This window comes from Cydia pomonella, chromosome 16, assembly GCF_033807575.1.
Source record: "Cydia pomonella isolate Wapato2018A chromosome 16, ilCydPomo1, whole genome shotgun sequence".
NCBI classification, from domain to species: Eukaryota; Metazoa; Arthropoda; class Insecta; order Lepidoptera; family Tortricidae; genus Cydia; species Cydia pomonella.
In genome coordinates, this window is record NC_084718.1 from 6400999 (window position 1) to 6422680 (window position 21682).

Genomic DNA, 21682 nt, shown 5'->3' on the forward strand with positions numbered 1-21682 from the left:
TACATGTGCCTAATAGATGGAATCGATTATCAGTCTAAATTATTGTCAAAAGCTGTTTAAGTCAATTTCATTTATGTTTGAACTAACTCGTTAAAATAAAATGTAAAATCAAATTAATCCACGTACGTTTATGTTTCATTTGCTAATATTTGATGTGATTTGATACTTTAAATTTTCCATCGAAATAAAATATTCTATCTAATTTAGTGTCTGAAACCCACTCATCCACTCACCCCTTGACAGTTTTTTGACTGAGCTGTCATTTCAATCCATCTAATCGAAATTTGTATTTTTAGGTACGATTTTTACCAAAAACGACGCAATTCAACAATAAATTATTTTATCTAAACGATATCTAGGGATTGTTGTGTCGTAACAATTCATAATATATAATAACATTAATTAATATTTAGGTTAGCCGTTCGTACTTATGTAACAATAACAGATAATTTTGTCTAATTATCTTTCTAAATAATAAATCATTAGGGTCTTTTACCCTAATTTCAGTTAGCATCACTCCGTGGGAGTCAGCTCAAAAGTTTTCAAGTGTATAAAAGTGGTCAGAGAGCTGTGCGTAAGTGTATGATGGGAGTTGTGTTTGTGCAGAAAATGCTGCGCCAGCCGCTGTCTCGGGCGCTAGCGCTGACCGCGGCGCCCCGTGTGGCTCCGGTCGCGCGCCGCTACGCCGACCAGGTTCAGAAACAACCGGAAAAGATCGAAGTATTCATTGATGACAAACCTGTCCATGTCTTCCCCGGCACCACTATATTGCAGGTGAGTTGCGCCAACGCCAACTACGCACATCATAATATTTAGTTGCTAAATAATGCTTGGGTATCTGATATAATGAAATAGATAAATAGAGAGAAATGTGATGTGAAGACTTTCATGCTGAATTACATTTTAATAGTTTTATACAGTATTTACTATTTAAGAGATTTTTTAGTAAACAGATGTAGAAAATATACAGTAAAAACTTAACTTACAGCAATAAAACTCGCTTGTACCTTAAGTGACAATAGATCACATATAGTTTTCTAATTTCTTTTCATTATCACAGAAACTACCAATCATTTTATGATTTTATATCTTACCATGTTTTTTATATTGTCCATGTCCATCACTCCATCAATATTTCTGATATTCTTTAAATTTATTAGGCCAGTTTCTAAAAACTATTGCATTTTTTATTTTGCATCTTTCAATGGAGGGTCATCACAATCCACTGAATAGGTTTCTATACTTTGTTTAATATAACTTCCTACTTTAGATAAAACTTTATGGTCCTTACTTTATCTGACTTTATTTTATTATTTCTAAGGGATATCAAACAACCATACATTATAAGTGTTGTTTTTATGTGTAGTCAGTCAATTAGTCATTGTTTATATACCCAACAGCATTGTCTACATCTTTATTTGCTTGACTGTAAATATTGAATACTTTAGGCTGCTGCAGAAGTGGGCGTAGAAATCCCCCGTTTCTGTTACCATGAGCGGCTGGCTGTAGCCGGCAACTGCAGAATGTGCCTCGTAGAAGTAGAGAAGTCCCCAAAGCCAGCGGCAGCTTGCGCCATGCCGGTCATGAAGGGCATGAGGATCAAAACCAACTCAGACTTGACTAGGAAGGCCCGTGAAGGTGTCATGGAGTTCCTGCTTGTTAACCATCCTCTGGATTGCCCCATCTGTGATCAGGGTGGTGAATGTGATCTCCAGGATCAATCAATGGCTTTTGGATCTGATAAGAGTCGCTTCACTGACATTCATTTCTCAGGAAAGAGGTAAGAAGTTATTACTCTTCACACACTTATTGCAGTTCAGTTCTGAAAACTCTGTACAAAATATGCTTAACTACAAGTTACACCAATTGCTGTAGCAAGTGTGTTAAATAAAGTTTGTAATATTTGTATTTTATTCAATTTTGATCCTAGAATGTCAGAGTTTACTTTCATTCAGAATGAATACCTTCCTAATGAACACAGCTCAAAGGGGCTACCATCAACATCGAAAATGGAAAATTGTTATCTGCCTCTCTTTCACTCATCACTCTTGCATATTCGAGCGTCAGAGAGGCTGATAATGTTTTCCGATGTTGGCAGAAGGCCCTTTGAGCTATGATCATTAGAAATATATTATTTCTGAATAAAACTCAACACTTTAGTATTAAATTACCTAAATAACAAATAATTATTGACTTAAATATGTGTGCTATATCAGTTCTGCTTTGGTGAATTAAATAACGAAACATATACGAACTATAAAGATTTCCAAGGTTCTCTGGTTTTATCAAAGTGGTTTTTCCTGCTAGGGCCGTTGAGGACAAAGATGTTGGGCCACTCATCAAAACCATTATGACGCGTTGCATCCACTGCACACGCTGCATCCGCTTTGCCTCTGAAGTTGCCGGCGTTGATGACTTCGGCACGACTGGCCGTGGAGGTGACATGCAGGTATGACTTTATTATTTTTTATAAGGAGGCTGCATGAACTGTTACGTGAATGTGTATAAAATTTCATAATTAAGTTTTTGATGTAGATCATAGGGTGGCAGATTCTGTACGACGTAAGGCCGTGGACTGGGCGCACGCGACTGGCGGGGCTGCGGGCGCTGTTGTCCAAAACATCGACGAGCCGCATGAAACACCGCATGCGCCGCTCGCACCGTGTCGCGTGCGTCCAGTTCGTGGCCTAAGAGGGCCCTAATTATAGCAGTTAACTATGCAATAGTTAAGTTTTTCATCAGTAAAAATCTTCCCCTTTTCCTTGCTAAATATTATTTCGTAACTATGTAGATTAGAATTAGATCTCACTTGCCTAGTAGAATGTGTAGCTTTGTGGGCTCAGTTGAAAACATTAAAGAATGGTAAAATACAAGTAGATGAGAAAGTAATAATGCCATTAAATATATTATGACAAAATAATAAACCATGTCTGATTTGCAGGGATGCAATTTTGACTTCAAAAATAGTTGATGTTATATTGCAAGAACATTATTTAGTTACACAATTGTAAGCATTTGACTTACTGTCAGGTCGGCACGTACGTGGAGAAGATGTTCCTGTCGGAGCTGTCGGGCAACATCATCGACCTGTGCCCCGTGGGCGCGCTCACCTCTAAGCCCTACAGCTTCGCGGCCAGGCCCTGGGAGACTCGTAGGGTAACAAATATTCTATTTCACAAAAACACTGAACTTTTAGATATTATGCATTAACAGATGGGGCAGCAGATTAAAAAAATTGTTTGGGGTTGGGGTATTTTTTCGTAATAATTTAATTAAATACACATCCGCAATTTTAGTTCTAGCTTAATCAAATGTAATGATATAGAAAAGGAGAATGACAAAAGTGTGTTGACAAAGTAGCATATCAATTAATTTCATATTTACGTAAGGCTTCAGTCATTTTTAAAAATCAAATCCAATACAAAGTACTACTCGTACATAAGTAAAATTCCATTTTTGGAAATGAATCCAATTATATTTTTCGACTTACTGAATAGATTTCTTATTTTGTCTCAAAGTGTTTCTAAGCCTGTTGTAATGCCTAATGATTGTGCTGTAGATTGACTCCGTGGACGTGTTGGACCCGCTGGGCAGCAACATCGTGGTGGCCACACGCACCAATGAGGTGCTCCGTATCCTTCCCCGGACCAACGAGGTATATTATTTAGTAATATAGAAATTGTTATCTATTATGCAATTTGGGTGAATTGCAGTTGAAATTATGACAGACCCATTTTTTTGGTTTAGATATTAATTCTTTTGCTTTCAGTGAATTCATTTAATTATAACCCGGTTCACTGATCTGCATGTATAACCTAATCGGAGAGGCGGGCATGGAGGGAGGGTGCCAAAGAGGCCATTTATTTTATAAGTTTTTTTTTTTGTAACATATTAATCGTGAAATCGTGCTAAGTGAACTCTGATTTAGACCTATTACCATCAGCTGCCTGTCTAAAACTAAATAATAATAATAATATGGACCCTGTGTAACAGTGTTGTCTGAAATAAAAGATTTTTATTTTTTTTATAACTTCTTCTTTTTGCGTTCACGACTCATCTGCCTATCTGTTTGTTAGCTTAGCATTACAACGAAATAACTCGTCCATGTCAGGGTGAGGAAATTAGAGCGATCAGGCTTTCTCGGCTGCGTTCGGCTCAGCATTGCTCCGAGCAATTATTAGGGTTGGCACAACTTGACGTTGCGTGCGGCCCTGAATCTCTGTCAAACTTCGGTTTTGTAGGAAGTTTCCTTTGTGTACGGTAGTACTATTACTTATTCTGTGTCCATGACCAGGAGATCAACGAAGAGTGGCTGTCGGACAAGTCGCGCTTCGCGTGCGACGGCCTGAAGCGCCAGCGCCTCGTGACCCCCATGCTGAAGGACTCGCGCGGCAACCTGACGCCTGTCGAGTGGGAGGACGCTCTAGTGGAGGCCGGCCGCGCGCTCAGGGACTGTCCCGGAGACAAGGTACCTCGAACATTCAGTGCTTGTTACAGAGCACAATATTTAGTGTTTCTTATGTATGCAACTTTGACACCGTGCCCAGTGCAACCTTTACCGTATTATGGGCAAAGAGTCACCCATAAATTATGTCACCTAAGGGGGAGAAAGGGATCCACAGAACTGGGTCATTGTCTAAAAATCATAAAATTCGTGTGACGTAATATATGAGTAACCTATTTGCGGGGTCTCTTTTAAAATTATTTAGTCTCACTAAATACTTTTTTTAGCTTCTGGTGGTGGCTGGCGCCCTCGCCGACGCGGAAGCCCTGGTGGCGCTGAAGGACCTGGCCAACAAGCTGGGCAGCGAGGCGGCCTGCACCGAGCAGAGCTTCCCCACGGCCGGCGCCGGCATTGACCTACGCTCCTCCTACCTGCTCAACACTAAGATCGCCAGTGAGTACAGGCACAGACTGTCATGACTGGGTTCAAAAATTTAAGAACAATGATCCAGCCACCATAAAAAGTTATAAAAATGAACAGTTTATAGAGTTTGAAACAAGCATGCATGATTTGATCTGCAAATTTGTACCTTGGCGAAATTTAATAAACGGATCAGCTAAAGCCATTTGAGTATCTTGATATTCAATTTAATCTTACAACCTTTTCTCGTAATAATTTGCGTTATTTTGTAAATTTTTTACACAGACGTCGAAGAGGCCGACTTAGTGCTGCTCGTCGGCACAAACGTGCGCTTCGAGGCGCCGCTGCTCAACGCGCGCATCCGCAAGGCCTTCATCCACCGCGACACTGACGTCGCCTTCATCGGGCCCAAGGTCGACCTCACCTACGACTACATCGTGAGTTCAACTCCACAGCGTTTCATTATGTTTGAGGACAGGGGTCAGCAAACTTTTAACAAGAAGACTCAACAGTATATGACAAATCATCAGTCTGAGGAATGAAATGGCCTTTTTGACTTTATGATCTAGAAATGTACACATTTTAATTTTAGCTGAATTCTTTGGACGACCTGAAGAGCTGCGATCTAGCTCAATACTTTGTTGTAATATGAATTTGCCCGTCTTTTGTAGCGATTATTAATTAATATTACTTATTAGCGTGTATAAGGAATGTTATGAAAGTGAAGGAAGCGAAAGAGGTTAGGCTCGGAAATGGAACTCCGTGGACTCTGCCTACCCCTCCGGGAAATAGGCGTGATTATATGTCAGTATTACTTTTTTGGTGGTGGTAGTGGTCTGTGCTTTATCTGTGTAAGTGTGACAATTAGTGACCCATATAAAGTTTGTGGATTTAGCCTTCTCTTTTGTCTACCGTTATGTCATATTGTTTGCGTTAGCACGTCGGCGACGACGCGTCGATCGTGAAGGAGCTCGCGTCGGGCTCGTCGTCGCACCCGGTGCTGCAGCGGCTCGAGCGGGCGCGGCGCCCCGTCGTCCTGCTCGGCGCCGACCAGCTGGCCGGCGCGGGCGGCGCCGCGCTGCTCGCGCACACGCAGGAGCTGGCCCTCAAGCTGCAGGACAAGCTGCAAGATAAGGACTGGAAGGTGGGGTGACTAATAACAATGAGCCTATAAAAAATGCTCATTGCAGCTGTTATCCACGTGTGTAAAATCTTTAGATTATTTTTATTATTGAACTAAATGTGTCAAAATAAAGTAACGATCATGAAACACTTGGCGCAGTCGATGGTAGCAGGACAATTTATTGCTTTTTGTCAGAGATTATTCCTTCATTATCAGAGACAAGAGGTTCGTTTTTGAAGTTCATCAACAAGACTCGAAATAGCAACCAATCTGATTTTCTACGGTCACATTTTTTTCAATAATTTATTGATTGCGTTCAGGTCCTGAACGTGCTTCAAAGGACCGCGTCGCAAGTGGCGGCGCTCGACATCGGCTATCAGCCCGGTGTGGACGCAGCTCTCGCCGCCGGACCAAAGGTTGTGTACCTGCTGGGAGCCGACGCAGGGGTCGTCACACGCGAAAAGCTGCCCAAAGATGCTGTTGTTATATATCAAGGTGAGACATTAAAGTGGACCAAAGGTTGTGTACCTGCAGGGAGCCGACAAAGGGGTTGTCACACGCGACAAGCTGCCCAAAGATGCTGTTGTTATATATCGAAGTGAGACAATAAGGTGGACCAAAGGTTGTGTACCTGCTGGGAGCGGACGCAGGGGTCGTCACACGCAACAAGCTGCCCAAAGATGCTGTTGTTATACATCAAGGTGAGACAATAAGGTGGACCAAAAGTTGTGTATCTGCTGGGAGCGGACGCAGGGGTCGTCACACGCGACAAGCTGCCCAAAGATGCTATTGTTAAATATCAAGATCAGACAATAAAGTGGACCAAAGGTTGTATACCTGCTGGGAGCGGACGCAGGGGTCTTTACACGCGACAAGCTGCCCAAAGATGCTGTTGTTATATATCAAGGTGAGACAATAAGTTGGACCAAAAGTTGTGTACCTGCTGGGACCGGACACAGGGGTCCTCATACGCGACAAGCTACTCAAGGATGCTATTATAATATATCAAGGTGAGTCTAATAAGGCCCCATCAAAAATTTATTTATGTCCCAATACTTCCAATTGAGGATGATTCGGAGGCCGATTTTTGACATCCGCGGGTACATAAAAACATCAAATTACATTTAGGTAATTTTTAAGCATGAATATAGGTGCATTATATTTAATAAACAGTAACTTGTCTGCCTTTTCTGGATCTAGACGATCTCGTTATAGGTAAAATAACTAACTATTTACCGAACTATTCTAGTTCTACACTATTCAATAAAAACACTAGAATATCAAATAAAAAACATGTAGGTAACTGAGTTGTCTTTTTTTTCTCGCACTATTGTCATTATTTTCCTTATGTAAGATATTACCAATAGATAAAAAAGTTACGTACTTAATAGGATTAGAAAATTACTACTATGATTTGTATAAACTAACGGCTACAAATAAATATAAATACTATACTCAGTAATATAAGTGCATTTAAAACCCAACTCAAAACATATTTAATTCAAAAAGCTTTTTACTCTGTACTAGAATTCCTGAATGAAAATGTAACTATATGAAATATAATGTAATAACTAATAATATAATAAAATATTTAATATGTAATTAATCGTGATGTTAAATTTAATAGTTATGTAATCGTCAATTGTAATGTAAATTTGATAATATTTAATCTTTAGTCGTAATTCAATAACATGTAATGTAATATTTAATTGTAATGTTTAATTAAATATTTTATGTAATGTAACCTTTAATAGTGATTGATAGCTACTTATTACTAGTACGTAAGTTACATTTTGCAGTGCCCTTACAGGGTTCATAGCTGATCAGAATTCTTATGTATCATCTTAATATGTACCTATGAAGGCAATAAATGACTGAATACTGAATATAACACAAAAAGCGTAAGAGAGAAAAGATTAGTACAGCCGAGCGCAAATAACTGGTATGGCGAAAGAATGTCAAAATATATAGTGCCGAGAACCTTTAATAAAATTAGTCTATTAAAACAATATAAACTCTCTAAACCAATGTTGAAGTCAAGGCTGAGGTCCTTCCTCCTCGAGGACAAGCTGTCGACTGGTGGAAACTCAAAACGCAAGCACAATAGCCGAAAACACCATAGACGTGCTGTTTTCGAGCTGTGAGGACCTTAGCATACAGGTAGCATAAGTGACATGTCATGTCAGGTTAAAATTGGCCCATCTTGCCATCAAACGTTAAAGTTTTGTAAAATTATTAGTGTAGGTTAAATTATAGCAAAATAAATAAATAAATAAAAAGTTCAAGCTGATCCGGGTGCAAAGATCAAAGGTCGTTATTTGATGAAGTGGTTGTACGATCCTTTCCATAATATGTTATTTGACATATTCTGCATTGAGCTTTATCACGATGATGTTGGTCTTATTTGAAATAAGTCCAAATCGCACTTTGCGCCGGAGCTGCCACTTGTTTTATTCACTCAAAACGAAACACTCACAACAAAACTGACCATTCACAACTTATAAGTATTTATAATTCAACAACACTACCTACTCATATAACACTCCTTGCTCTACAATGGCATAGTTCTAATAAGTACTAAAATCAATATTAAAACAAAACAAACTCGTCGCTTCTTGTCGATGTCCGTCATAGGCGTAAGTTATGCTCGATTGACGAATCACAAAACGTTACGAGATTCAAAGAAATAGCGGTAATGACGAAATTACCTAGCACATGCGCCGCCGCTAAGACGTTCTTGTACGAACTTGTTCCACATCCGCATTCACATCGATTTTGGTGGATGCGGATGCGGATGCGAACATCCCTGCTGCCAATCAATCAGCAATCCATTCCGATTAGTGGTAACAGTTACCTTTAACGCATTCAATGCCAACGTTTTCGTAGCGTTACGCTCGTAGCCGATCTTCGCGTTTTCCCGCTTTGTAGAGGAAAGCGACTACGATCAGAGAACCCGCCGAGCGGGTTGCTGGCACTCAATGTGTTAAGCCTAAAATCAGGGATTGGCAAACTTTTAGGAAGAAGAGCCCATTGCAATAGAAATTACCAGTTTTTCTAATTTCAAACATCTGCATATTCTGTTTTCAGTAGTCTAAGAACACAGAACTTTGAAAAATTCGAAGAGCTGCAATTGTACCTTTAAAAAGCGGCTCGCGAGCGGCGGTTTACCGGCCCATGGCCTAAAATCGTTGCATTTCGTAGTGTATTTTTAAGGTTTGGTGCCCGTAAACTCAAAACTGGCCATGAGGATTGTGTTAATAAGCCCGGGTTGTTTACGTTTTCTTTTGCAAAGGTCACCACGGCGACGCGGGCGCCGAGATCGCAGACATCGTGCTCCCCGGCGCCGCGTACACGGAGAAGCGCGCCACCTACGTGAACGCCGAGGGCCGCGCCCAGCAGACGTTACCGGCCGTCACCCCGCCCGGCAAGGCGCACGAGGACTGGAAGATCATCAGGTACTTGTCAGGCCACTACGGTGAACCCAATGCCAAGTTCGCGGACATCATGGCACCATGCGCGGCGTACACAGAGAAGATCGCCAGCTATGTGAACGTCAGAGGCTGATTGAATGTTACGTCCTATACGTATATGATGTTGATGGTTGTATTTGTCTACGTCCAGCGACGATATAATGACAGCGTCCGTCTCTTTCAATCACGTGGATAAAATTATCCATAATACGCCTGCTAGGCCTCGTTGACACCCCAGTAAGTTTGATCCAGGGATCGGCCCGCTATCCCTTATAAAGGGTTTTGTATCGGTTTTCATAAGGTTTAACTCACCATACCCGTTGTTCAATAAAACCCTTTTATTTTGCCTTTAAAGCCCTTATCTAAGTGCTGACACATATGCCTAAGCGGTATCCTAATACCCTTACAAAACCCTTATCATCCGCTCACCAATACAAGCATATTGCTTATAATGGTTAGCCTTATAAATGGGTACCATTTAATTTAAACCGTTCATACCTTGTTCAATTTACCTTGTTCATAAAGCATATATTACTTCTCATACTCAGAATTGACAGTGTCTATTTCACTGTAAAAGGTTTCATATACTGGCCACTTACAAAAGTTGGCAAAAATAATAAGGGAAAGTTTTTTATAAAAGCGCTAAATCATTAGGGTAGTCCTTATAGAGGGCTAGCTTTATTGTTTGGTAAGTTTTGTGGTCAGGGATAGTCAAATGAGGCTAGCAGTTCGAACTGGTAAGTCTTTTTCTGGGTTATCCGTATTAAAGGGTTTTATCGAGGAAAGAGTTGCCCGGTCCCAGCTTTGATCATCAGATATTGAGAGAGCGCAGGGTCGAGTGCGCCTTTTATAATCATTCGCGTGTATGCACCTTTCTAGTTTGTTTAAAATATCTTTCCTTAACCTGCCTAACTACTGATTGTTGGTAGACCTTGTCCCGTTGCAATAAGGTTAACGAACGGTTACTCAGTTCTTCCTTCACCGACAGAGCCTTGTCGGAGGTGGTGGGCGCGCGGCTGCCCTACGACAACCTGGACGAGGTGCGCGCGCGGCTCGGCGAGACCAGCCCCGCGCTGCTCACCTACGGCGACGTGCAGGCTAACAATTATTTCGCGCAGGCGCGTGCTCTCAACCAGGTAGACCATACAATTTACTTACAATTAACATTATTTATTGCACTATATCCCCTATACATAGTCTGCTTAACCCTCAAATCCCAGTACTCTTAACTCCTAGGAGTTTTGATATTTTGTAAAATTTGCAAGATAAGGACGACACGATATCGCTATTGTGGGAGTTGAGGTGTTACGGTCAAGCTTTTGGAATTATACGGGAACATTTATTCGTATGCACTAACAAACTGCCTCTTATCCTAAATGGATATACCATCTCCATTCCGTCTGCGGTCAAACAATCGGGCGTTACGTTAGTTACGTATTCGAACCTAAAACTCGTGTTGCTACTTGCGTATGAAATATCATTGAACGCACTTACACAATCGTGCATTTTTTCCCCCTCTAGACGTGTCATCAATGCCGTACACAGGTTTTGCATTAAAGTAATAATACAAACCAAATTACAGTTTGCGCAAAACTGACCCTTATTCCGCTCACCACAGAGTCTCCAAATGCCCGTGTCGGGCAAGCTGGACGTGCAGCTCAAGTCGCTGGAAGACTTCTTCATGACGGACGCCATCTCGCGCGCCTCCCCCACCATGGCCAAGTGCGTGCAGGCCGTCATCAAGCAGAAGTCGTCGCCTTATTAAACCAGCGAAAGGGTATTTTTTACTTTATTAAGTAGAACTTTAGAGCACATTTTTGAACGGAAAAGGGCAACGTGGATTGATATGCCAGCTATCTAAAAAATATTGGGCGCCACTGTTACGCGTTATGTCGTAAGTAGAGAGGTTGCAACAATTGTGTAGTACTGATGAAAGAATGTTTTTAATATCTAACAATATTTATTATCAATAATAATCAACATTTTTTCTGCACTTTGAAGAAAGTTCTATATAACATAGTGTAGAAAATACCCGTGCATAGACTATCAAATGCGGCGTATTTAATAAGTATATTCCTGATATCTGCTGCTTGGTTGTTATATTTATTAATTGTTTATAGTATAGCAATCGAGCGGCAGATATCTTCTAGGGTAATAAAATAACAAATTTTTATTTTGCCTTTCTGCAATCATTTTTTAGAAGAAAATACTTCAGAAAAGCATCTTATAGTTGAATCTTAACTCACTAATTTTTATATCTAAGAACAATTATACTGAATTCGACTATGTACATTGTGATTTTGAAGCTATTTATTTTCTTATTGTAAGTATAAACTAGTGTTTTCAACTTTCCAAACTTTCCAACCTCAAATATATAAAATAAAACATAGAAAAAGGGAACGAACGAAATGCTACTAAGGACGGACATGTGTAACAACAGGTTATTGTATTGTATATAGTAAACAATTGTAGCATAAAATAAATGTAGTATAATGATTGTCGAAATTTTATTTTATTTCATCTCCTTTTCGAAAAATATACGTTGGGTTTCAAAGGTTTGGAATTTGCAGCTTCTTTACATTATTCGTTTTGCAGTAACTCTGAAAAAGATAACAAGACGCTGATTAGTTAATAGCTGCGTGTGCGCAAAAAACCCTACGCATTTTGCCACGGGCTAATAGAAGTGTACTGGGCGCTTATACGCGGCTTCCTTCAGCGGGGTAGATGGCAAGAGCTACTTATCTTTAAGATATACTAATAGGATAGTATTGTACGTACCTCAATTACTTTTTTTACTGGCCGTTTATAAGCAACTTCCTTTAACGTGGCGGCGGCATGCCTAGCAAATTGCTCATGCGCCGTTTCAGTGCCTGACCATCCACCCGGCTGGGCTTGGCGTTGCCTCAGCGCGTCCTGTAGTGCGGTCGATGGCGCTAGGAACTGCGGTCGCGGCGGGCGGGGCGGGGGAAGGCGGGATTCTAAGCGAGTAAGTACATTTATTGATTGATATATTATAGTTTGTATATGTTGATTTGATTCTTAAGAGCTGTAACTACGACATTTGGACTATCAGTCAATATTTTCAAAATTAGCTATTATTAGGTACATCAATGTGTACCTACATGTAAAATGGGTGGAGAAGGAACTTATGCGGTTATCACACGGATGTCGCGCACAAAGCCCGTAATAGGTAGATATAATAACATTTTATGTATGCTTATAACCTTTGAGTGAAGCTAGCTTAGAGTCAAGTTTCCCACATCTTGTGGGTAGGAAGCTCAGCTTATCGACGCAAATATTCCGCTGATACTCTTCACATTTCTGCTGATTAGGCAGTTCCGAGCATTGAGCTTGAGAGGTTTTCATACTTCGTCGTTGATCTCTTTTGAGTTTTTCTTCTTCTTCCCTCTTTTGCAATCTGTTTAATTAAATGGTGGATTATTGTATTATAGCCCGAGGGTGTTATTCTAGAATTCAAAACTTATTAATAGTACAAGAGGTATAAACTGTAAGAAAAATCCGTGGCCCGAATTTTTTTTGGAAAAAATCATTGTCTAAAATCATGTCGTTACGTCACTGTTTCTCTAATTTCTTTACTCCTTTATCAACAAAGTCCTTATATTTCATATCTTCTTCTCTTTGGAGGCGTTGCACCAATTCATAATTCTGTTTAAAGTGTCCGGTGTCGTGTTTTCCTTTATATATCTGAAAACAGGGTTTCTCTGTTACTATCTTTAGAAGCCCTTATAGAAGAACTGTTATTCGAAAACTTTTTAAATCATTGGTGTTTTCGTGACTACTCTGGTTTAGTTGGACAATATATTAAGCAGGAGTTACTTTTCTTGCATCGAGCTCCTATTGGTCAAAAAAGATTTTCTGTTGCCCGTTTAATTTCGTGATGGAAAGTTATTGTAGGTATGTTTTTTGTTGTGAATGCTTACTTCGGTACCCTCTAGGAGGCGCACCCTATCATCATCACCTGCTTATCACTTTCAGCTGTAGTTCTCTCGTTAACCTAATACGGTTTTTATACAGACAGAAAACACCAGGTGGGTGCTCCCTACTGTTCGAAAACTCCTTATTTAAAACAAGACTATACTTGGTCGAAGACTTGTTTCTCTTTTCTCCGGATCCTGTCCTGGTGCTTGCACCACAAGTCGGCAAGCACTTGATCCAGTGCCTCTCTTTTCTCTCTCCACTCTTTGATGGCTTTTTTTTGCTCTTCATACATTTTATCGGCTTCTTTGTCAAGGCAATGATCGTGTTTCTGCAAAAAGGAATTAGCCTAAGTAATAGAAAACGTCGTACTATTAAACACCACAATAGTGTACAATGAGTTTTATGGTATAGTATGAAAATTCTCAAATGATTTTTACGCCGCAGCGCAGACACTATTCTGTTAAATAAAAGCCCGTTTCTTTTGTGCTCTACTGACTGAACGGGAACAAACTCGTTTAAAAAGAAATTTTACCATCATATTTATGATTCATATTCATGTAACAGTTCATTCGGTTATCTGGCAGGCTACACACAAGCGACCGATCGTCCTACATTACCCAAACTCGTTATCTCAGAATGAGCTGTTACATTAATTTGAGCCTTATTACTATCACGATAGATGATTTTTATTTCATAAAAGAAACAAAGGCTTTTGTTTAACAGATTTGGATCTGAGAAGTAAAAATCACATACACGTTGCCTACTCCTTAAACGTTTATAACGACTTGCCGTACTGACAGCTTAACGGACAAATGCGGACATGCTTTTGATATCAGTAGCGCATTCTCAACCATATTCATAGAGAAATCTATGGATTACCTCTTCTGCAATTTGTAATTGATGAAACTTTTCTATCAATAGTTCATCTTCTTGACGATTCTTTTTCTCCGTTTCAGCAGCTCTAAAAGCGTCTTCCTTTTTATTTTCTGCGCTGTAATTTATGAGTGATCGTGTAGTGAGTTATTACTACTATTATACTATATGGTCTGTGTACAATTGAAGTCGAAGTTTGCCATGGAGCGCAGGTGTTCGCAGAACTGACAGAATCGGAAACACGGAACTGCGCTCCAAAACTCTAGTTGTAGATGTAGGTGTCAAGACCGCTAAGCTGAAGTGGGACTGGGCTGGACATGCTTGTCGCACGCACCCTGATAGGTGGGCCAAAATGGTTACCGAGTGGGACCCACGGAACACCATAGATGGTGCAGGCAGACAGAAAAGGAGATGGCTGGATGACTAGCACACATCTTATCAGGATTTGTGACTTTTGTGAGAGGGTACAAACGACAGGGTTGAGTGGAGGAATCGAGCGGAGGCCTATGCCTAGGGGCACTAAATTAGGCTAACAAAAAGGAGTAGGTACAATTTTAGTTAACTAGAGACTGATGATCTCATAAACGACCTCATTGTTGAGTTTGCGTATTTCCTTCATACTACTAGCAAAGAAAGACCGTACCGATTTCTTAAACGCAAATTTATTTGGGGTATTTTTTTATATTAAGGGGAAGTGCGTTTCAAAGGCGCGCCGCCTGCACGCAGAACGAGTTTGACATGAAGCCAGTTCGATGAGAGGGTATGGATAAAGACATATTGCCCGAAGAGCAGAGCTGACGGTCGCGAGACATATTTTATGAAATATATAAATAAGTAGAATCATCTAATAAATTGTTTACCTACGTTTGGACAAAAACCTCCGTAGCGAACGAAACGCAACTGCCACTGTCGCACTAATATGGAAGAGTGATATAAACAAAAAGAGTATATGATGATGATAGACACAAAGCGTTGTCGTAGCGCAAATCTAAAAGAATTTGTGTATTGATAGCCCGCTTGGGGGAGTGTCTTCATTGAATGATTTATGTTAGTTGTATTTTACAATGCTGTAAAAAGCCCTATCATGACCCTCTACGAGTATAAAGTGTCCGTAAAAAATGAGGAGAGTTCTTACATCATTTTATTGCACTCTGCATCTTCTCTTTCTTTCCTTTTCCTAAGAACATTATCGCTCTCTCGTTTTTCAAATTCAGCGTACATAATATTGTTTATTTGTAATTTAGCCTCTTCTATCTTCTTTTCCTTTTCTTGTATGTCTTTAGTAAATTTTATTTGTATGTCTCGTTCCTCCAAAGTTTTTGATTCTACAAGAGCACTGCAATAAAACATTTACTTAATTTTAATTCCGTGTCTTTTGCTACTGACAAAGTTGTTTGACCGGCTATAATTATGGACTAATTCTCTAAATGACTAAATTGCAATTGTAAATCATAGCACCATAGGACTCACCTTAACAGCTCTCTACCATAACCAGTTCTTTCAAAAATCATATTTCGAGCCCTTGTCAAGTTTTCAGCCATATTATCGCGTTTCTCTTTCTTATAGAAAGCTTTGAGTTCTATTATTTCTTCTAATCGAGCTTTCTTGTTCTTCGTAATTACTTTATTGACTTTCCCCTGTGACGAATCTGGCCAGGTGCTGGTCCATTTTCGAGACTGTGCGTTCATAGCTTCGATGTCTACATGACAAGGCGCTTTATGTTCTGTTTCTGGTTTTGCTTGATTTTTAATTCTCTCCCATTCGCTTCTGGGAATCAGTAAAGGCGCCATACGTCCCATATTTTAATAAGTGTTTTAATAACACTCAAATGGTTTTTTTAAAGATGTGCCTGCAATTTTAGTAATGAAGTATTGTTTATTAATCTATGTGGCTCTGGATTTACGTAAACATCGCCTGTCATTCATAAAAACTGCTACAGTAATGTGATGATTTGATTTTTTGTTTACAACCTTACCTATAAATAATTTCACGTACTGGTAGTTTTGTAAACACCGCAGTAGTTTATTGTATTTTGGAGCTAAATAAAACAACAACACAACAACAACGTTATTACAAGATAGCTTCAGAAACACTCTGACGGATTATTAAATAAATAAATAAATAAAATAATTTTATTTCGGATACGTAGATCCATAATTGTTAGTTACATTTAACTTAGTAAAATAGTGTTAGTGAAATTTCAAACTAATATTAACCTACAGATTTATTATTTACCTTGTAATAAGTTTTCAGAAAAGCCACGAAATCAAAACATTTCGATTCCCGGAAAACCTATTAATTCGATCCGTTACATGCGGCAAATTAAAACTTAATGGATTCGTTTTCAGCCATCGCTGTTGTACAAATAAAAAAAAAGCACGGCAACTTTATGGAGTGAGATAGGAAATCGAGCGCGGCAGGTCTCGCGCCATTTCAGGCGGGCCGGCCCATTCGTCACTGTCGCCAGAGACGTTATTTGCAGTATATTTTTGCATAAAAATAACTACTACGGCAGGGAACGATGGACAGAGAGAAATTGTAACGAATGAAGGAATTTTACGTTGGCATACCAGTTTATTACGTTTTAGCTCGTATACTTATTAGCAAAACTGAATTCCTATGTTGTTAGCCTTTTGTTTGTATTTTTTAAAGCATTCAGTTCTATTAGGTATTGTCTAATTTTGCAAGCTGTAGCTGTAGTTAGCGTCGCAAGGGACATACTCGTAAGCTTAATAGATGGACACATAGCATGTGATGGTTTGATTCTTAAGTTCCAAGTTACAAGGTAGCCGATTTGGACACTTTTAAGTTTTAATAGATTTACTTAATAATAGTAGTTATTTATTTCAAAACGGGGCAAAGGTGTTGTTCATCTCCTCGTGCTAATATTGATATTCGAGCATGCGAAAGATTTCCCAATTGTAGGTAGCGAGAATATCACAAGGGTTAAACTAATTTTGACCCGCGTGAAACACAATATTTTACACCAGACCAACACGAAGAAGAAACATTACATATCCGATCCTAATTAATGTTATTTCCAATTAACCTATCATATAAAGTCATCTAAAAGTCAATTCTACTAACCAACATGATGAAACAACTTAAAATTAGCATCAGATTGCCATTGTTGTCGATAAAATGCAACTTTCTAATCAGTGTCTAAAGAATACAGAAAGCCTATCGTGTGCCTCAGAAGTCCATCTTTAGCCGTTGTTATTAAAATTGAGAGCCAGATAAATCACCTCCTTATTAAAAGTTTTGTTTTAAAAAGGGAGAAAATCCACCAAAGTCATAAATTCCTTAAATATAAATAAAATGAAAACATCTATTTTATTTTTTGTTACTCACAAAGCTGCATTCAAAATTACTTTACCCAGAAGCTTATGGGTACTTTAATGAAAATACAAATCACCAAGTTACGACTACCGACGGTGCCATAAAACCTCTGAAACTTCTGCAAGTCGGCGTCATTGTAGAGCGGAGTTGTTTTTATAGGTACCGTGCGATTTGGAGACCTTTTTAAAGACATAATTTTATTGGCAGTGAAGTGGGTCTACTCGACTTTAGAAATGTTTTTTTGTCTTACAAAGGTTACCATACCACTTGCCACTGGTTGAAGCTGAAACAGGTAAATTTTGCATGGAAATTCGGTAGAAAGCTATAAGCATTTTCATTGCCTATAGTTACTTTAGTAGTACCTAAGTCCTGATGGCCGTGCTGCTGCTAAAACAGCAGCTATAATACATTATTTAGTACTTCTTACTTTACACGTCGTACCTAGTATATTTCTGTTTAAGTTACAACAGTTTATGTCTTATGCATGCTCTTGAGAAGAGATGTTTCTAAACGAATACGAGTCGAAGCATTATTTAACCATCTTTACGTATCCAGCCAACGTTAGATTCGTAATAAATTCCATTACTGCAGACGTGAAGCTCAGTACACGGTTGTAGTCCGCATCAAGGCGGGATTCTGTTTCATGAATAAATTTACATGTCACTCACACCGACTTGCCAATCGAATGTATCATATCGGTCCAGGGCTTCGGTGGCTGACAAATAGGGGCGTTAGGTTTAATGTTAATCTTAAATCACATACAAGATAAATTCATGGAATAATCGGTAGCGCCCATCGGGCGAAATAAATTCGATAAGTGATGTAATATTACACTAAATAAGTCAGTCATAGTGACGTTGATCAGTTCATCATATGTGGTTGGTGCAACCGGCACTTAATCTCATTGATTTCCCTACATTTTGGTCTAATCTAACCGTTAAAAGTTTAGCGAAGTGCAATAGCACATATAGTTCAACTATTTGACTTATTTTAAACGGTATAAGGTGCATATTTGCATACACTAAGTGTATAATCACAAGTGCACGATAGAGCAGTGCAGGCGCCACGAGCACTTGACCGGGTCCCTCGCCACTTGAGCGGCAGGTAGTGAACTGCCTAACAAGCTCCATTGTATGACATTGTCTGTTCTACATTTTTCCCTGCCATATTAGTAGAGAGGGAATAAGTACTAGCTTGTTTTTATAATGTCGATTTTTATTTGTACAAAACCCTATAAGCAAGTAAAAAGCGGCCAAGTGCGAGTCGGACTCGCCCATGAAGGGTTCCGTACCATTTATGACGTATTAAAAAAACTACTTACTAGATCTGGTTCAAACCAATTTTCGTTGGAAGTTTGCATGGTAATGTATATCATATATTTTTTTTGGATTTTTTATTCCGTTATTTTAGAAGTTACAGGGGGGGGGGACACACTTTTTTTCACTTTGGAAGTGTCTCTCGCGCAAACTATTCAGTTTAGAAAAAAATGATATTAGAAACCTAAATATCATTTTTGAAGACCTATCCTTAGATACCCCACACGTATGGGTTTGACGAAAAAAAAAATTTTTTTTGAATTTTTATGACGTATTAAAAAAAAAACTACTTACTAGATCTCGTTCGAACCAATTTTCGGTGGAAGTTTGCATGGCAATGTATATCATATATTTTTTTTAGATTTTTCATTCTGTTATTTTAGAAGTTACGGGGGGGGGGGGACACACTTTTTACCACTTTGGAAGTGTCTCTCGCGCAAACTATTCAGTTTAGAAAAAAATGATATGAGAAACCTCAATATCATTTTTAAAGACCTATCCATAGATACCCCACACGTATGGGTTTGATGAAAAAATATTTTTTGAGTTTCAGTTCTAAGTATGGGGAACCCCTAAAATTTATTGTTTTTTTTCTATTTTTGTGTAAACATCATAATGCGGTTCATAGAATACATCTACTTACCAAGTTTGAACAGTATAGCTTTTATAGTTTCGGAAAAAAGTGGCTGTGACAGAATCGGACAGACAGACGGACATGACGAATCTATAAGGGTTCCGTTTTTTGCCATTTGGCTACGGAACCCTAAAAAAGGCAACTCTCTACTTTCTCGTAAATGGTCATCGCGGTACCTACCTATTGACTGCATGACCGATATGGGAATGTAATCTTCTTTTTAATATTTTGTTTTCAATTTATTCCAAGTCCCTATCATACGTTTCGTACCTATAAATAAATAAATAAATAAATATTATAGAACATTATTACACAAATTGACTAAGTCCCACAGTAAGCTCAATAAGGCTTGTGTTGAGGGTACTTAGGCAACGATATATATAATATATAAATATTTATAAATACTTAAATACATAGAAAACACCCATGACCCAGGAACAAATATCCATGCTCATCACACGAATAAATGCCCTTACCAGGATTTGAACCCGGAACCATCGGCTTCGTAGGCAGGGTCACTATCCACTAGGCCAAACCTATGTGTGTTGTGATCAAAAATCGGGGGTTCAAACCTCGGTTACAGGCAGAAAAAAATCTTATTCGATTTTTTTTCTGAAATAAACAATTTTTACTTTACTTTTACTTTTAAATGCAAAAAGGTGACTAAAAATTCGGCTAGAATCCTTATCATCACAGACAAGAGGTTAAAGTTAAAATTGTGACTTTACTTGTGAGACAAAATGAAAAATAGATAAAATAAAGGATGTTCAGCCGCAGATTTCCGATTTCAAAATTTGATTAAGAAAAAATAAAACATGACGAGAAGACATTATGACAAGAAAAATCCAAATTTTTTAAATCACATTTTCTAAATGTCAACTACTAAGTGAAAAGCCCATAGTTTAGTACGATGCGCCATAGGTACGCCTCGATAGCGTATGCAAGCTGCTCTGCTGGTCAACGATCCATGGTTACTAATCAATCCACAACCCTCACGAAAATAACACAGTTAACACACCCTTCCGTGTCTCCTTGGCTTTTCGCGTTCGAAAATTATTTAAATTTGAAATCTGAAGTCTGTCGGTGGACACCCTGTATTTGTACCTGACTATAGAGGCAGGCAGTATCCGAGCATGCAAACGATAATGTTGACTCCGAGTGATGTTATGGACAAACTTTGGTCTTTATTTTTCATAAAACTATTTAGTTTCAGGAAAACGAGACAGTTCCGCTCCCGCGGCCAAGATACATGCATCTGAATGGCCCCTTAAGGACACTAAAAATACCTACCGAAATGATTGTAAACTCTCGTATTGTAAACCCATATGTAGAACACTTCATAAGCAGAAACTTGGAAAACTATTTTGTGGGATCGTAGGATTTAGATTAAGCACAGCTATGACGCTACTAAAACTAAAGGTAGTTCGTGTCATCCATTATGACGTACAGCTTTGTCAAATCTAACCTTTAATAACATGATAATACGAGTCAAGACTCAAGGCACTCGTCTTCGTGAATGACATGTTCTATACTGTTCGGATTTAGACTCCTCCTCTTCTTCTACCTCGCATTGTCCCGGCACATTGCCACGGCTCATGGGAGCCCGGTTGACAACTAATCCCAAGATTTGGCGTAGGCACTAGTTTTTACGAAAGCGACTGCCATCTGACCTTCCAACCCAGAGGAACCGCCGGATTCAGACTACACCAGCATTACTGTAGCAGTATTGCAGCATGACATTACTGCTGACTGCATTACTGCCATACATCTGAAAAACGATGTTACTGCCCGGACTTTTGCTGAAGTACTTAAGAGGGAAGTATACCACGTGATCTTTAAAAGGATAAAACGTTTTTCCCCTTCTAAACATTTTCCATTCTTCATAATTTTTTAGTATGTTATTGACACAATGAAAAAATTTGTCTAGGTTTTCCTTTTTTTTTATTTGCAAAAAAATATTATAAAAATAATCTTAAGTTAACCTGCATGCATCTGCGAAGAAATTCAAAGGTGTATGTGAAGTCCCCAATCCGCATTGGGCTAGCGTGGGGACTATAGCCCGAGCCCTCTCGCGCATGAGAGGAGGCCTGTGCCCAGCAGTGGGACGTATATAGGCTGAATTAT

General features: G+C 39.1%; 2 protein-coding genes across 3 annotated transcripts; one reads left to right on the plus strand and one right to left on the minus strand.

Moving 5' to 3' along the window:
• The first annotated feature begins 154 nt into the window (after nt 1-154).
• Nucleotides 155-11437, plus strand: LOC133526657 (NADH-ubiquinone oxidoreductase 75 kDa subunit, mitochondrial). 2 transcript variants are annotated; one of them, XM_061863348.1, is made up of 14 exons: nt 155-296; nt 607-774; nt 1449-1780; nt 2308-2449; nt 3031-3156; nt 3560-3655; nt 4295-4468; nt 4732-4897; nt 5150-5301; nt 5802-6008; nt 6308-6482; nt 9280-9442; nt 10446-10593; nt 11076-11437. In XM_061863348.1, exons 2-14 carry the CDS (start codon nt 610-612, stop codon nt 11220-11222), a joined length of 2193 nt encoding a protein of 730 aa, XP_061719332.1. In that variant the 5' UTR covers nt 155-296; nt 607-609; the 3' UTR covers nt 11223-11437. The 2 variants fall into 2 exon arrangements, with proteins under 2 accessions (XP_061719332.1, XP_061719333.1); XM_061863349.1 differs by having other exon boundaries at nt 261-413.
• Nucleotides 11438-11884: 447 nt separating this feature from the next.
• Nucleotides 11885-16309, minus strand: LOC133526659 (meiosis-specific nuclear structural protein 1-like). The gene is made up of 7 exons (XM_061863352.1): nt 15740-16309; nt 15405-15605; nt 14276-14387; nt 13557-13724; nt 12682-13162; nt 12236-12435; nt 11885-12057 (listed from the first exon to the last, which is right to left on the minus strand). The coding sequence occupies exons 1-5, from the start codon at nt 16066-16068 to the stop codon at nt 13031-13033; spliced, it is 942 nt and encodes a 313-aa protein (XP_061719336.1). The 5' UTR covers nt 16069-16309; the 3' UTR covers nt 11885-12057; nt 12236-12435; nt 12682-13030.
• Between the last annotated feature and the right edge of the window lie 5373 nt (nt 16310-21682).